The 17,277-nt window shown below is 42.6% G+C and overlaps 1 protein-coding gene across 1 annotated transcript in view; it reads left to right on the top strand.

The window, feature by feature from the left end:
* niban2a (niban apoptosis regulator 2a) overlaps nucleotides 1-17,277 on the top strand; it is a 40,506-nt gene that overhangs the window by 12,472 nt on the left and 10,757 nt on the right. The window contains exons 4-6 of the mRNA XM_080419967.1: nucleotides 452-557; nucleotides 770-937; nucleotides 14,605-14,720. Coding sequence (XP_080276093.1) covers nucleotides 452-557; nucleotides 770-937; nucleotides 14,605-14,720 — 390 coding nt within the window. The remainder of the gene's footprint in view (nucleotides 1-451; nucleotides 558-769; nucleotides 938-14,604; nucleotides 14,721-17,277) is intronic.

The following is a 17,277-nucleotide window of genomic DNA, read 5'->3' as shown; positions in this document are numbered from 1 at the left end:
TTCTATTGTAAATATAAATATTTAGTATTATAGTAAGATTAACAATAACAATAATCTATACATTCCAGGAATCTCTGTACAGTATGTGTGTGTCTGTCTGTGTGTCTGTCCTTTACATATCTCGAGTACCGTTCATCCGATCGACTTCACACTTGGCGTAGGTATTGTTGAGGACCCAAGGAAGGGAATTGTTGAGCGTGAAGTCCATCAGATGAGAGGTTCTCCCGATTACACCTGCTCTGAACGGCCATGCGTTCTAAAAGGCATCAATGCCCCAAACGGCAGCTGCACTATTGATAATGATGATGATAATTATTGTTATTCCGATTTTGGCCTTGTATAAGTTGCTCTATAAAAGAGCATCTGCCAAATACCTAAATTGTAAATTGTTATTTATTGTGAACTGACACAATTAGAAATCAGTTAGTAATTGTCCTCGCTGTCTTGTCAGGCTCATGACAGAGGCCTGCACGCTAAGTCCACCATCAACTGTGCTGGATACCAGGTCTTGACTTCAGTGGACGAGTACATGGAGCTGATCAACACCAGCCTGCCAGGTATGAGAGAGATCGGTATGAGAGAGATGGGTACGGGAGTGACAGGTACGAGAGAGACGGGCACAAGAGAAACGGGTACAAGAGAGAGTATATACTGTACATACAGTACTGCTTATACACAGTGATATTTTAATACTGACTGACACATTGGTTGAGTTGCTGTTCATTGTTACTTTCATCATTCATATTTATTATATGAATTTGGCTTGCAGGTATCAAGGCCAAAGCGAGCAAGAGTCAATTTTTCAAGTGTGCCACCCAGTTCCCGCTCATCCTGTGGCACCCCTACGCCCATCACCATTACTTCTGTGTAATGACGGAGAAGGAACATAAGAAGTGGAACGCTGTGTTGCAGGACTGTGTCAGGCATACCAACAATGGTACGGGAACAGTGCACACACACACACACGCACACGCACACACTCACTCACTCACTCACTCACTCACTCACTCACTCACTCACTCACTCACTCACTCACTCACTCACTCACTCACATGAATGCATGCATGCAGAAAGACTTCATTGTCACACCTTAAAAAAATACTTTAAAAAACAAGGGCAAAACACTTTTGTAATAATAATAATAAATAAAATAAAAGCGCAATACATCAGACACCTCTTTGGATAAGATCACGTGTGTGTTATCACACACATGCGTAATAACATCGCATAAAATTGCTTAGACATGCTTAACCTAAAAAGAGTCTGCAATGCATACTGTACACTTTCTTTTTCAGCTTACAGTATAAGTAATGTGATCCAGTACAGTGTGGGCGTAGCGTTAGCATTTACGTGCACGTGTGTGTGTGTGCGCGCGCGTGTGTGTGTGTGTGTGTGTGTGTGTGTGTCAGAGTGAGGTCAGAGAGCTAGTGATGTACATTACAAGTTAATTGTGTTCAAATGTCTGATTGCTTGACCAATGATCAGACAGACACACTTCCAAGTACACTTTGAACTTATCAATAACAGTAGCCCACACATTAGTACGCACACACACACACACACACACACACACACACACACACACACACACACACACACACACACACACACACACACACACACACACACACAACATTAGGATTCCCTGCTCCACCCTGAACAATTACTGCTAGTCCCTGCCTATCAACCATTGTTCATGACACTGACGAGGGTGTGCGTGCGTGTGTGTGTGTGTGTGTCACAGTATGAGGCTTTTGCATGCCATCTGACTGAGCTAGTTGATCACTGAAGGTGAAACACTGTCAGAAATTGTTCTCTTTTCACTACTTTTACCAAGATGTCCCTATGTTGGCCATGTCAGGCGAACTATATTTTTGGGCGGTGTAGCCGCCCCTATTAGTGGGGTCGTTGGGCGGTGTAGCCGCCCCTATAAGTGGGGTTGGGACACCTCATTAGCTGTATTGTGATTGGCTCATTAGTACACCCCTAGCTGTACTGTGATTGGCTGACTCTATTGGCTGACTCTATTCAGCACTGTGATTGGCTAGCGAGACACATGATGACATTAATAACCTATAAATAGGATTATGCACTTCAAAAAATCCATATTTTTTTAAAGTGAGCTTCCATCACTATGATGACCACTGTGATGACCACACCGCCCACTTCACACTGGGTGTGATTTTTTTTTCTTTTTTCATTTTCTAAAATAGCGGAAAGATCAGATCTACAAGCTCAAATCGGTATTCTCACGTAGCCACACTTTAAGAGATCTCCACCTACTGATAAGTCTAGTGATGTTCTAATTCTGTGTGGGCTAGAGGTGGGTGGTAACAATTCGGAGATGAAAAAGAAAACTTTATTGTGGTGTGGAACCAATGTGAAGGCATTCAGTCGGTGTAGTAAAGGTGGTAAAGGCGTGTCCTTTAAAAAGCAGGGGGTGTGGCTTTGTCACCGGTTGCCTTCGCTGGCTGTCCAAGCCCATACACTGAATGTATCTAGACAATTGGTAGGCAGTGATAGGCAAAGCTATCCAATAATCTGGCCATGTGACACTAGCAAATCGGCTACTTTTGCCATTTGTCGTAGGACAAGTACAGTATATACAGTAGGCTTAGATTGCCCATCCAAGACTGTAATGCAGAATCTCATGACACAAATCTAGACTAAATCAAATCTGATGTGCTGTGTAGTGTTGTGACGTGTGCGCATTGTTGTTTAGAGGGTGTGGCACTTCTCTCTTCAGCAACCCCACATAAGCAATGAGTCATTTGAATCTGCGATGGTGGCCTTCTTTCTTTAAATAGGAATGACAAATGTACTGCATGGTGTCATTGACTTGAGTCACTGAAGGGTGAGACATTTGCAGGCGATGTCCACACAGGGCATAATTCAACCCAGTTTTAAGCAATTACACAGCTAAATGCAAGGCTCTTAACAGGTATGTTTGGGTTGGGTCTAGCAGTGGTGTAGAGGATGTGCTTTCACGCCTATGCTTACTACACATCTGGAGGAGCAGTGTGACGACTGAAGAGCACACAGTAAAAATGTAATCCTGTGGATCTCGGGATCCACATGGGAATGACGTGGCTCCAGCCTGTGTCATTGTCTGATGTATCAGTGACGCATGACTTCGCCCGATCAGAGCCCCATTAACTTCCTTTATTAGACCAAAAGTATAAAAGTTATGTGACAATATATGTGTGGAGGTACTGCATGGCAGTGCGCAAGAAATGTGGAGCTGATCGGTCCAGCAATTTACAAGATTTGCTCCAGACTGACCAACTGACAGACAGACCAACGACCCTCTTCTAGACGGCTAGACTCCAGCAGGGCATAGCTGTAAATAACCCTGGTGGATGTGACAATAAAGATGATTGGTGCACTCTGACAGTTAAATAAACACTCAAGATTTTACAGTGTAGACAGAGGGTCTATGTGCCCCTTGCAGGCCGTTTTCCGAATTATATTCAGAGGAATTATGCACGTGTGTGTGTGGGTGTGTGTTAGATTTGAGACAAAAAGCCTCAGAAAGACAGAATGAGAGGGAACGGTTGGGAGGTTTAAACAGCAATGCAAAACAATAGCAGTGATTATCCATTCTGTGATATACAACAGGTGATTGTAGTGGACGTGATCAGGCTTGTTTGGAATCTTGTGCCAATGTGCCAGGGTAGCTAATTTCAGGTTTCAAAATTCCAGTAAAGACAAGATCAAGCCCTTCATTCATAAAAGGACCTCCACGTGTTTTCTTCATGTGCCCAAATCTGAGCTAACTTTGAGGAATTCATCTTGATTTCATAATGACAGTGTTATACATAAATGTCTCTGATTGTCTATGATGATGTGTCAATTTGCCACAGTATGAATATCATACTGTAGTTCAGGTACGAAGACTTTTATTTAGCTTCTAATGCGATCTTTGTTCAAAGATGAGATTGAGGATGAAGTCAAAGAACATTGTTACAACAAATGGCTCTTTGCCCATAATGTCAACCTCTTCCTAAAAAGCCAGCCCTGAAAGTCCCACAGGGGTTTATACTAGGCCCCGTCCTTTTTTCCCTTGTTTGCCCCAGATTAGGGACGCTAGGGTTCATGTGGTTAAAACCATCATTTTCATAACTGATGCTGACATGTGCTAAACCCATCAGCACGCTACCTGCAGATCCACACAAACTGATTAGAATGGATGGATCTCCACTGAGGCTCACAGCCACTGTGAAGTGAGCCTGCTCAGACTAAGCGGTCAAATGCTCATTATCTTTAACAGTTGGGAATATGGACCAAACTGTTTTATACAGTCATACGATGGTTTCACATGGCGAAGACAGTCGTATCTACAAGAGCTTGCATGCCTATAATGGCATGCCCAAAATAGGGACGCCGCCAAGTTGAAAGTGGATTGTAGAAAAAAGACTATTATAAATGGAAATAAAACGGTAGAATAAAATTACCATGCTTTAAAAAACATAGTTACCAAGTCACCGAACTAGATTGGACAAGCTAGCTAGCAATTTAGGGCACTAATCAATCAGATATGCATAACCAACTGTGCACTGTGCCCTGGTTAAGCAAATACATAGTTGAGCTCTACTGCGCACATTTGGTTAAGAATATAAAATGCAAAAGTAGCATATGGAAGTCACTTTTTAATCTTCACAGAGGCTCTCTCTGTACTGAATCTGCCTCTCCCTTTACTCCTCCTACCTGTTGAGACACGCTTTGTTAGCTCAAGTCTCTGACAGACATTCCAGCCGAGACGGGGGGGGGGGGGGGTTTGACTCCCCAAAACTGCCACACGAGGCAGTTCTCATCGCTGTTTTCCTGTTCCTACTGTACAGTGGCTCTAAACGCCAGATTTTTAGGACAGTGTTGCCGGTTTACAAGCTCACAACGTGTCGTACGACAGAGCATAAATTAGGCATAAGAAAGGAAATGTGGGAATTATCTTTGTAGCTATTTGCAGCACCCTTTTTTATTTTTAACTGGAAAAGCAGCTGTGCTTGATACAGACCAGCCCCTGCCCCCTGGCTAATACTCCCTCTGCCATGTTAGGTTTGAAGATAACCATGTCCACACTGTAAAATCCCCAGGAACCAAATGGACCATACAGGTCCATTTGGTTACATTTTGTACACTCTTATGAGTAGTATTAACACTAGATTTTACCGTGCCGAAACCGCTTTCCCTGGGGGTGACTAATGGTTTTACAAGCTGACACTACCGTTACTGACATAATTGCTATTCCTGTTAAGCACTGACCACACACACACACACACACACACACACACACACACACACACACACACACACACACACACACACACACACACACACACACACACACACACACACACACACACACACACACACACACACACACACAGCACTTTAAAATATTTTCCTACGCTGAATGTGTTGAAACTGTAACCACGTGTTTTTGAATGCTTTTGAAACATCACACCTTTGTCGTCAATTCCTCCGGCACAGGCATGTATGTAAATCCTGGCTCAGGTGATGTGTTAGTACTGTACTGTGTTCTACATTACTTGAGCTTTTGAGATCTCGGCGTTGAAACTGGAGGTGCTATCGCCTGAAAGGCAAAACTGAGAAAAGAGAAGTGTTATGCAAAGCAAGTCTTCAAAGCATTTACACTGAGAGGATACTGATAGTTGATACCAACTCCCTAACAGAGAGACACTATTCATTCAGCCTGCTGAGATAAGTCAAATATAGATGTTGATACAGTACTGTATACAGCAGACCTGTTTGAATACACTGTGACAAGGTTTTCTATGGGATTATCATAAAGTGCTCTCAAATAAAGTGATCAGCTGTTGTGCAGTACCTTATTAGGATATGTGTATGTGTTAGGATATGTCATACTATGCAAATTGAAAAAGTAATTCATTCACTCCATTTGAATTTCTTCAATTGCTACTTAAATTCAAGTTATTCAAATTCAAATACAATAGAAGCCTGCCGGCACACCAATCGAAGAAACACGATTATTTCTGTTGCAGCCTGATCGTCTCGGTCGGTTGCTCTATAGTTTTGCACAATATCAAAATAAAGTTATGAATACAGAAAACGTAAAGTAATGCAAAATAAAAGGCACTGAAAGGTTGTCATGATCATCAACTTGCATCAGTTGCATTTTCCCACACCTGTAACAATGGAAAGTGAGTCTTACCATCAAAAACTTTGAGTAGGATAGCACAGAAGGGAGATGAACAATGAACAATGAAAAAAGCAAATGAAGCTAATATATGATAATCAATCAAGCATCAGACATGAATAAAAAACAGGATTATGGCAACAGAATGAAGTTCTGTTGTGTTCAACGGGTCGCATCGCGACACGTTGTGAGCTTGTAGATCTGCTATTTTCAAATAGCTGATGTATATGTTAAAGTGCTCATGTGGCCCATAGTCGCTTCTTTTGGGCTGGTTTTCCTAGACCTGGTTGCTTGTTTCTCTCACAGAATCTGGCAACACTGCCTGTGAATAGTTATGGTTAGCATTAAGGCTAGAATTAGGTGCTTTACTAATCTTTTGACATGACCAGTCCCAGCTTTGTACTGTAACTCTGCCAGGCTGTGACCACGTCAACAACAGCCAGTCAACCCCCTGCAAGCAGGCTGCCACAGGGCCACCATGAGAGTCATCAATCATACCCCCCCCCGACAGCCATTCTCACCAGTCACCAAACCCTATACTCGGTTTTACAAGCCACTGGCTGGGGTCCATACAACCAGTAGGGACCTGCAAGAAACACGTCACATTTGCAGAGAGGATGAAAAGCACAAACACACCAAGCTATTTACTGTATGGTTCTTAGCAAAGATAACATGTGTGGTACTACTGTGTCTGGTATGGTTCATTGGCTATGGTCATTGTGCTTTCTGATATAGGGCGATGCCCATTGGGAACGCATGCCCCTCGCCTCCTCCGGTTATGCAATACCCATTGTACCCGTTGTCCTAGCGAGTACTTTGCAGTGGTGGAAGAAGTACTCAGATATTCTACTTAAGTAAAAGTAGCAATACCACAATATAAAAAGACTCTGTTACAAGTAAAAGGCCTGTGTTCAAAATGTTACTTGAGTAAAAGTACAAAAGTAAAATTGGAAATACTCCAGTAAAGTAAAAATACCTCAAAATTTTACTTTTGTACAGTACTTGAGTAAATGTACTTTGTTACTTTACACCACTGGTACTTAGTGCAGTTCCTCTTGGACCTGGAACCTGGAGTTCAGTCCATGATGTCAGTACTCAGTACTATGACAACATATTGATGACATCAGGGATCTCCATACATGGGCATAAAAAGGACACAGATGGACAGATACAGAGATCTCTATATGGGCATTAAATGGGACATGGAGAGACAGACACACAGACAGCCAGAAGACGGATGGATATTCAAAGATCTTTGGATGTTTGGTTCCGTACAACAGCTGGTCCGACCGAATTCCCACTAGGTACAAGGAAACTAACACTTTGCTGTTACTTAAGCCCCTTTTCCATCACAGCTTAAGCACGACACTGTCCAGTACAGTCCAGAACCGCACCACACCGCTTCAAAATGTCTTGCGTTTCCATTGCACAAAAGTCCCCACTCGCAAAATCCCCACCCTCCCCTCCCCTCCCGAAGGAAATCAACGCCCCTTTCTTTAACACACCAACTTAGCCTCAGGCTACAGGGTTAGCCTAAATGCTAGCTTGCTTCCTCAGAGCTAGTTTGGCTCTTAAGTTATTATTTGGCCATGTTCACCCTGACTTTAATCTTCGCTATTGTTGGGAAGACCTGTGTGGTGTCTAAACACGTTGCCATCACTTATATAAAAAACATTATTAGCGTGTATCGTCGCACATTCATTGTTGCCAGGTTTAGCAGAAAAAAATAAGCAATCAGGTCTATGAAAACAATCCCAAAAGAAGCGACTATCTACGGCTATTTGAAAATAGCAGATCTACAAACTCACAACGCGTAGCGATGCGACGCATTGTGAGTGTGTGCATCTGCTATTTAAAAAATATATATACATATATAATGTTGACAAATACATGAAAATGTTTAAGAACCACTGGTTTCAACAACATATGGAAACAAGCCCCAAATAATCAACTACATTTTAGAAACAAGCAGTGGTGGAAAAAGTACTCAAATGTTTTACTTAAGTAAAAGTATCAATACTGCAATGTAGAAGCATCTACAAGTGAAAGTCTGGAATTACTTGAGTAAAAGTACAAAAACTATTGGTATCAAAATGTACTTAAGGTACCAAAAGTAAGTACTAAAATGTTTGAAAATAGCAGATCTACAATGATGTGATGCGTTGTGAGCTTGTAGATCGGCTATTTTCAAATAGCCTAGGTATAAAATAGGGCTTAAGTGGTTAATGTATGTTTTATAATGTAATCATTTATATCTGAAAAGTAACTAGTAACTAGTAACTAATACGTTTTCAGATAATTGTAGTGGAGTAAAAGTACTACCAATATTTACAAGCAACTTTACAGAAAAATAAGCCCAATGTCGCTTATAATAAGTGGACATGGCAACACTGCTACCGTAGTGTTTACATTTTACAGAGACCTGAGTGGACAGACACAGCTGTGAGCCGACCAATCAGTAGCAGTCACAGCTTTAGCCCCGCTTAGCCCAGCTCAGACCTACCCAAGACTGGGTACTTTTTAGGCACCAGTTTAGTACCACTTACACACCACTCTACCCACTTCATTGTAGTGGAAACCGTTGCTGTGGTGGGCGGTGTGGGGTGGGGCTAGGTAAGTCCATGTATATGGAAAGCCGCCTTTAGAGATGAGATTCCCTGTAACATCTCCAAAACAAATCCCTCATAATATGGGGTCGTGTTATAAAAAAGTTTGAGAACCCCTGCTCTACTATATCACACACTATTATCTTCTTGACTCCAGAGAGACAACTCTGAGACCTGACATTCTCTATGTCTCTCTGTGTCTCTCATAATATGATATATTATGACATTAAACCTTGTTTATTATTGATCAGATTGAGACTTAAGTTTATTCCTGTTCCCGGGTTCCTGGTTTACTAGGCATACAGCAAGCATCAATTGTACAGGCATTCTGTGTGATTTGCAACACAGCTTGTATTCTCTGCAATAACAGGCCAAGTTCACTTAACAATATTAAAGGCATGTACCAAATACGTTAAACCCATAGGACAAGTAGGCATAGGTATTATGCCTACTTACAGGATTTCAGATCTTCAGATCTCAACTCCCCCATTTGAGACAGTTACCTGTTACAGCTGTCTGGGTATATTCTTTGTGTTACTGCCTGGCTCATGGTATGGTAGCTAACAACTAAGCTTATCCAAGAGCATCTGAGGAAGTCTACTCTATAGGGACAGACTGGGTATTGTGAGAGTTAAGCCTGATTTACGCTTTGGCGACAGTGCAGACAAAAGTAACTTTAAGTCAATGAAGTGGGTTGACGTGAAACATGTACACTTTCTTTGTTTCACTACACTTTTTCACCAGAGCATAAATCAGGCTGTTGGGAGTTGTGGTCACACACGGTTGGGGTCCACAGTGGAAACAAGACAACCTAGAGGTGTGCATAGCTGAGCTGTGTGGCTCATCGCCTTTCATTTGAGGTTTCAGCCAGTTTTAGTCTTTTCAGAACCCTCTGATGGGCACATTTGCAGACAAAGTGACATACATGATATATTTTTACTTCAGCGTTCCCTTCACTGGCCTCCGGTTGCTGCCTGCATCCAATTCAAAACAGTGGTGATGACCTACAGTGCAATCAAGGGTATGGCAACCCCATAACTTCAGGACATGATCCACCCCTACACCCCTTCCTGCATACTTATCAGCTAAAGCAGGACATTCTGTCCATCCCTTCCCTAAAACACCCTGACTCTTCTCCCTTCTGGCTCCCACACTGTGGAATGACATATCACAGCCTCTAAACAACACAGGTCCAAAAGAGATTTCACTTAGACCCATAGGGGTGCCATACATGCTACAAATGTCCCTGTTTGTTGTTGAAACATACTTTCCTACAAATTAGGCACAAATGGCCTCGTGAGATGTGACAATCGCCACCTAAGAAGAATTTCATAATACATTATTTTCACTTTTCATACTCCGTTTGCCTGTAATTAAATTCACAGATTTGTGTGTGGGGCCTATTTTTTACAATGTTGTGAACACAACATCCAATCACCCCATATTTGAATCGCATGTTGAGGGGCCTCTACACAGTGCACCTCCAAAAGGACATAGGGTGTGCCACATCCACGAACAGTCACACCGCTCTGGGTTGGCAACCAGGCCTGGCGGAGATCTGCACTCTGAGGAGTGCAGTTTTTCACTTTGTTATATTTAAGTAGACATATACCATTTGCTTGTCCACAAATGCTAATAATGTTGTTTACCATGTTGGTTAGGCGCACGCACGCACGCACACACACACACGCGGTGGATGTGAAGGCCTGGGAAGAACTTGTCCTTGGCTTTACCTCAAATCCTGCCAACCACAGTGCAGTGAATTAGGCAGAGAGGGAAATGCCTCAAATGAAGAGACCACAGTAAATGCTACCACATGCTCTATTTATGCATGTGTCACACACACGCACGCACGCACGCACGCACGCACGCACGCACGCACGCACGCACGCACGCACGCACGCACGCACGCACGCACGCACGCACGCACGCACGCACGCACGCACGCACGCACGCACGCACGCACGCACGCACGCACGCACGCACGCACACACACACACACACACACACACACACACACACACACACACACACACACACACACACACACACACACACACACACCGTACATATCCTCTATTGTCTGCCTCAGCTGTGGTTGGTAATCTGTTCCGCAATCTGGTTTTGTTCAGACACATGGTGAACTAGTACATGTAGTAGTTTTGAGTCCTGGCAGTTTATCAATGTTTTGATTAACCACCTTCCCTTTTCTAAGCAAGCACTGGGCTGAGATTGCAAAGCCGATTGACCTGCATGCTATCTGGGTGGGCATTGCTGTCACTTAACCCATTCAGTCCGGGAACGCATCTCTGTCATTTTAGATGTCTTTGGCTGCCACGCTATGAGCTTGTATATCTGCTATTTTTGAAAAATCGTGCAAATGTGTGAAAATCTTCGAATATGTATTTCTAAAAGCGAACATTTGTCAAATGTTTTGTTCACTTACAGCGTGTCGCAAGAGTGGCGCGTTGTAATCTTGTAGAGCGGCTGTTTTAAGCAGTTTTTTTCTAAATAGAATAAATTCTACTTTTTTTAAACAATAATAATAATATTAATAATAAAAAAATGTTCCAGGGACCCCCAGAAGCAAAGATTTGAGTTAAAAATGTTTGCTTTAAAAATATATATATATTCAAAGATTTGCACACATTTTCACGATAAAAAAAAAAAAAGCAGATCTACAAGCTCATTGCGCTATGAGCTTGTATATCTGCTATTTTTTGATAGCCAAAGAAATCTAAAATGACACAGATGCGTTCCCCGTTCCTAAGGGGTTAAATCAGACTTTAGGGTTTCAGTGTCCTGTTCGAGGACACTTTGACACAAAGCCAAAGAGGAGCCAGAGATCAAAACGGGAACCTTCCCGTTCCCAGACGGCCGCTCTGCCTCCTGAGCTACTCACTGCTGCCTCTTTGGTCGATGACTGATGTTATTGTTACACTGGCCTCAGACCTGCATGTCCATTATAATCCTGTGAGAGTGAGTGCCAAGACAAGCGAACACACTGACCCTCACCCAGTGCTGTAGTCTAGGTTTTTTCAGACGGTATACCATAATTATTCCCTCGTGCAAACATATACGCGAGCAGTCACAGAATGAATTATTGTGGTTACAGAGGGTATACTATTTTTTCCAAAATTTCGATTTGAGTATACTGCGTAAATAGCGTATACTGATAGAACACACCACTGCCCTCACCCATCATTCCAAGAGTGGACACACTTGTCACCAAGATAGAGAGAAAGCTTCCTCTCTTATTATGCCCCTCCCCCTTCACTCGTCGCTCACTTCCTGTCTTTGTCAGACTCTCCTGATTCACAACTCACAGCCTCAGACAAAACATTTACTGTAGATAGTCAGGCTGTGCAGCATATATTACTCACACACATTTACACCACTGATCGATCGACCACTGATCACGCACACACACACACACACACACACACACACACACACACACACACACACACACACACACACACACACACACACACACACACACACACACACACACACACACACACACACACACTGAGAGAGAATCTATGCACACAAACACAGAGTGACCATCATCCACTTTGCATAGGATACACTACTGTGTGTCAGTCTACCAAATATATTCGTACGAATCAAAATCTTCGTTTTATTTGTTGTTGTTGACTTGCTACCGATTGGGAGAAAACACATTTTCCTTGGTTGGAAAGTTAGCTGGGCTTCCAAGTTCATATATTGACCACTGAAAATGTAAAGCTAACTAATAATAATAATGAGTCCATACCCAGGGATACGTGTAACCCAAACTACAGTATGTGCAGACTTGAGACTGAAACTGGCACTACTGATCCCATAGCCCATGGTTGGCAAAAATGCAAATAAACGTTCCAAACCACTGAGGAGAAAAATGCATGAGAACAGCCACATGGCGTACAGGGACTTCTAGAAGTCCCTGTCCGCCAATTGGTCGTTCTTTCTTTTTTTTCCTAATGAAACTTGATACTCAGCATACATTACATGTGTACAAACATACATGTGACAGCACACCTGCTTAACAGCCAGGGTTCCATCATGTGTAGCGGCCTTGGGAGGTGCAGACAGCTTTCCTTAACACCAGAAGACAGCTCTGGGCCTTGGCAACCGTTAATATGTTCATTGCATGTAAACACAACCACATGATAAGGGCCAACTTCCTGAAAATGTTTCTCGTTGTCCCTTTTATTTTTGAGTGGCTCCCATTGTCCCTGCGGCAGGGAGGGGCAGTAACCATGGGGACCGCGCGCCGCAATCTGTGCTGCGGCTAGCCCACATCTTCCTGTTTTGAGGGATGACACACAGCTGCATGTGTGTGATGCTAGGGGCCCTCTGTGTGTGTGTGTGTGTGTGTGTGTGTGTGTGTGTGTGTGTGTGTGTGTGTGTGTGTGTGTGTGTGTGTGTGTGTGTGTGTGTGTGTGTGTGTGTGTGTGTGTGTGTGTGTGTGTGTGTGTGTGTGTGTGTGTGTGTGTGTGTGTGTGTGTGTGTGTGTGTGTGTGTGTGTGTGTGTGTGTGTGTGTGTGTGTGTGTGTGTGTGTGTGGTCCCTCACTCCAGGAACTGTTGCTGAATATACCGCCAGCCAACCTTTCTATTTATAGGACCTGCACCCCAGAGGAGATTCTGACAAGTTCTGGAAAATGTCCCCAGTGCCTGATTTTTACAGAAGTCAATGAAAGGCCTTTGAATGTCCATATGCTTTAGCCCATACGGTCAGCCTGCATCATTCTAAATGACCTTCCACCACATCACTGTAGTGATGTGGATCACAGTTTAGGAGGTGCAACAGTTAATAAAAAATGATTTAATTTTCAAAAATCATATCGCAGCGCATTATGAGCTTGTTTATGGGGTATTTTCACTATTTTTGCAGAACACGGTAGTAAAACTAAGTATAAAATATTGGTGTCACAATGTGGGTGTGTGAAAGGGCACAAAGTAGGTAAAAAACATGAACATTTAAAAAATTGGAACAGGCAGCATCGCGAGCTTGCAGAAAAATCTAAGGTATTAATTTGATCCAGACCAACACAAATTTCAAAAAACTGAAGAAAATACAACTAAAAAATCAAACAAACAACTTAAATTAATGTAGAGTGTCAACCTCTCCCAATGGCAGCTTACACTCATAGGGTGCGTTCGGATATATAGCACTGAGTGCACTGGCCAATACATACCAATACGTGAGTGTGCTCCCGGTGCACATATCCGAACGCATCCATAATGAGCTGGTTCCATTATATCTAAGGGATACTCTGCAGAGTCCACCCTTGCATTTCCAATCAACCAACCACAGTATAATAGTAATCCACCCAAGATGCTCCCCATGTTCTCATCAATCAGCTAGCAGGATTAACAGGCACCCCTCAATCAGATCTTCAGGCACCAATCACCTAACTACACAGCTAGGCTTCAACAAAAAGATATTAAAGAGATTCCGGTCACTGTGTGACAGGGAATCTATAAGTTATAAGCATAACATACATCAATATGTCAATATGAATGTATACTGCTGAACTTAAACTTGGGGAGAATTTGGCTTCAAGAGGCTGCTCTGTGACAAATGGCTTAAGTGGTTAATCAAACTACACAATTCAGTCGATTGAATTCATTGATATACTATAAAAATTTATTATTCAATCAATTGACAGAATAATTGCTAAGAAGATCATCGATAGTTGCACCCCTAGCTGGGTGCTATTTAATCCAATGGACGATTTCAGTCCTTCAAAACAGTGCATGTACAGTGTCCTTGTACCACTAAGTGTTTGTCCGCTCTCTCCTGCCCCCAACAGGTCTTTCAGAGGAGTGCAGGGTTCAGACTCCAGCTTTCACCGATGCGGTCCGATATCACCGGCAAGGCAAGGGAGACTATGGAACCTGGGACATGATGTGTGGCTCCCCCCCACAGGTGGGAATCACTTACTGTATATTCCTCTGCAGGGAAATACACAGCAAAATCCTCAGTGTTAATTGAACTGATTGTTAGATTAACTAACTCTGAGAGTGATTTAATTTGATCACTTTTACACAGTGCCCTGCTATGTTCTGTTCTGTACTGTGCTATGCTATTCAGACCCTAACCCTAACCCTAATATATTTAAGTCCCTATTCTGGGAATGTCATAATAGGTGAAAGAAATAGACAAACATTTGGTCAAAATAGACAAAGATACTTACTATAGAATTTCTGAACACCTTCCTCCTCCACAACAACAAAGTGTGACCAATAACATTGATCTATAAAAAATATATAAATAAAAGTATTGAGATACCAGGTTTACAGCCGATAGTGACGATATGTACTATATTTTCTTCTCAAAGTCATATGTGGAGAAACAGATATACTATATGGACATTCAATCGCCCCCCCCCCCCCTGCACTACTGTTTTTGTTCTACCTGAGAGTTTAATTTCATGAATGCAATGTAGAAAGCTAGCAGTGTAGTGTGTCACAGGAGGACTGGAGTTATAACTTTGGCTTGTGTCTACACATAATATTCACAAAGATGAGTGTGCCAGACTGTGCCTGAGCTGAGTTATGAGTTGAGGTTGGGATCATTTTGCATTTTGATTCAAATGTCAGCATGCACTTTGATGTGAGATGCGGCCCATACACACACAGAGAATGGTATGCATTGGGACAAGGTGGGGCCCACACTATTGCTAAAGCCCCTTCTATAGAAGTGCTACTTTCACAGTGTTATTTTTGTTTTGTTTTGTTGTTAGTTCACTGGAATCTGGACTTGTATGTCCGGCTCTCCTGTGTGTGAATAAATAGACTGAGCATTTGTCACGGTCATTAATTACCCAGCAACATGTTTACTTTACGTAAGTGTGTGTGTGTGTGTGTGTGTGTGTGTGTGTGTGTGTGTGTGTGTGTGTGTGTGTGTGTGTGTGTGTGTGTGTGTGTGTGTGTGTGTGTGTGTGTGTGTGTGTGTGTGTGTGTGTGTGTGTGTGCTTGTGTGCTTGTGTGCTTGTACTTGAGGGCAGTGGCACTAACCACTCTTCCTGCCTCCCTGCATCCATCTGTACGTGGTCTCAATTGCCCCAGTGTGTGCACACATGCGTGCCACACAGGAAATGGAGGCTGTACGCTCTGTGTTTTTGCTGGAACAGACGTTGATGTTGGCTTGTTTGTGTTTTCCTTCGGGGCAGGGATTGGGGTTATTTTTTGCCTACACCCTTACCAACCCCGACATAACATGTTGTCATAGAAACCATAACGTACGTGTGTGTGTGTGTGTGTGTGTGTGTGTGTGTGTGTGTGTGTGTGTGTGTGTGTGTGTGTGTGTGTGTGTGTGTGTGTGTGTGTGTGTGTGTGTGTGTGTGTGTGTGTGTGTGTGTGTGTGTGTGTGCAGTTTGACATGTACCCATGGGGGATGGAATAATGGTGGGGTGTTAGCGGTCATTTGGGTCTTTAATTATTAGGACATGTGTTGCAGTAGTTTGTGAAACTGGAACTCCAGTTCAGGAACATAGCCAGCTTTAGGTTAACCTTCTCAACGATGGATAGCATAATTGTCAGTGTCAGGCAGAAACCTTGCATCCCTGTATTATAGTTTTTCATAAATTAGTTCCCTATGTTATACTTCATCATACGATGGTGTCGCAAAAGAATTGCGAAAATAGCTGATCTACAAGCTTGTAGATTCGGACAACATTCTGACACATTTTCGCCTATAATGACTGACGCCCAAAATAGAAATAGAGGGAAAAAAAGAGGGGGCCTAGTATGGACCCCTGGGGGACTCCGCTCAACAAAGTATATAGGTTTTAAGTGGTTAACTCTTATCTCAGCATCCAGACAGGAATTGGAATCCATCTGATAATGTTCCCATATCATCCGGGCACTACAGCATAAAATCTTTTTTGTTTCCATGTGAAACATACAGTTATATACCCTTACGACCTGTTAATTACTTAACATGGTTTTAGTGAGTAAGTATTTTGGGTAACATAGATCCACGGACAATTTTGTTTTCTAAACTTTTAGTAATAATGAATGGTATGGTGGCAGAACTGCCCCGGTTGTATAAAGATGTGTTGAATTCTTTAGGATGCTGCTAGCCAATAGATACATGTTTTGATTCACATTAAAAGTCGGTGGTCACAAAGATCAACCATTGCATCATGTTTCAACAGGCAGGCTACAGTCTACACACATAATCACCAAAGCACCAAGGTTAACAGGTCATTCTTCACTGCATGAGGCCTGGCATTAAACATCAGCCTTGTACAAATAGGCCTTTTGTGTCTTTGACTACAAGAAAAAAGCACCAAGCGGAAAATAAGAGCCATGTTTTAACAACTATGAAGGGTCAAAACCATGTTGGTTTTGTAATTGACCTCTGAACGTGACTGCACGCCAAGCTGTCAGCAGTGAGTACTGAGTAAACATCCATACTTATCCTATAGGCTTATCGGATGATGCCACCAAACATAGGTACTACACTTGTGTCAGTCCTA

Source organism: Gymnoscopelus braueri (genome assembly GCF_963280865.1).
Source record: "Gymnoscopelus braueri genome assembly, chromosome: 22".
Taxonomy (NCBI): Eukaryota; Metazoa; Chordata; class Actinopteri; order Myctophiformes; family Myctophidae; genus Gymnoscopelus; species Gymnoscopelus braueri.
Note: the sequence above shows the minus strand (reverse complement) of the source record. Positions and strands in the feature narration are given on the sequence as shown.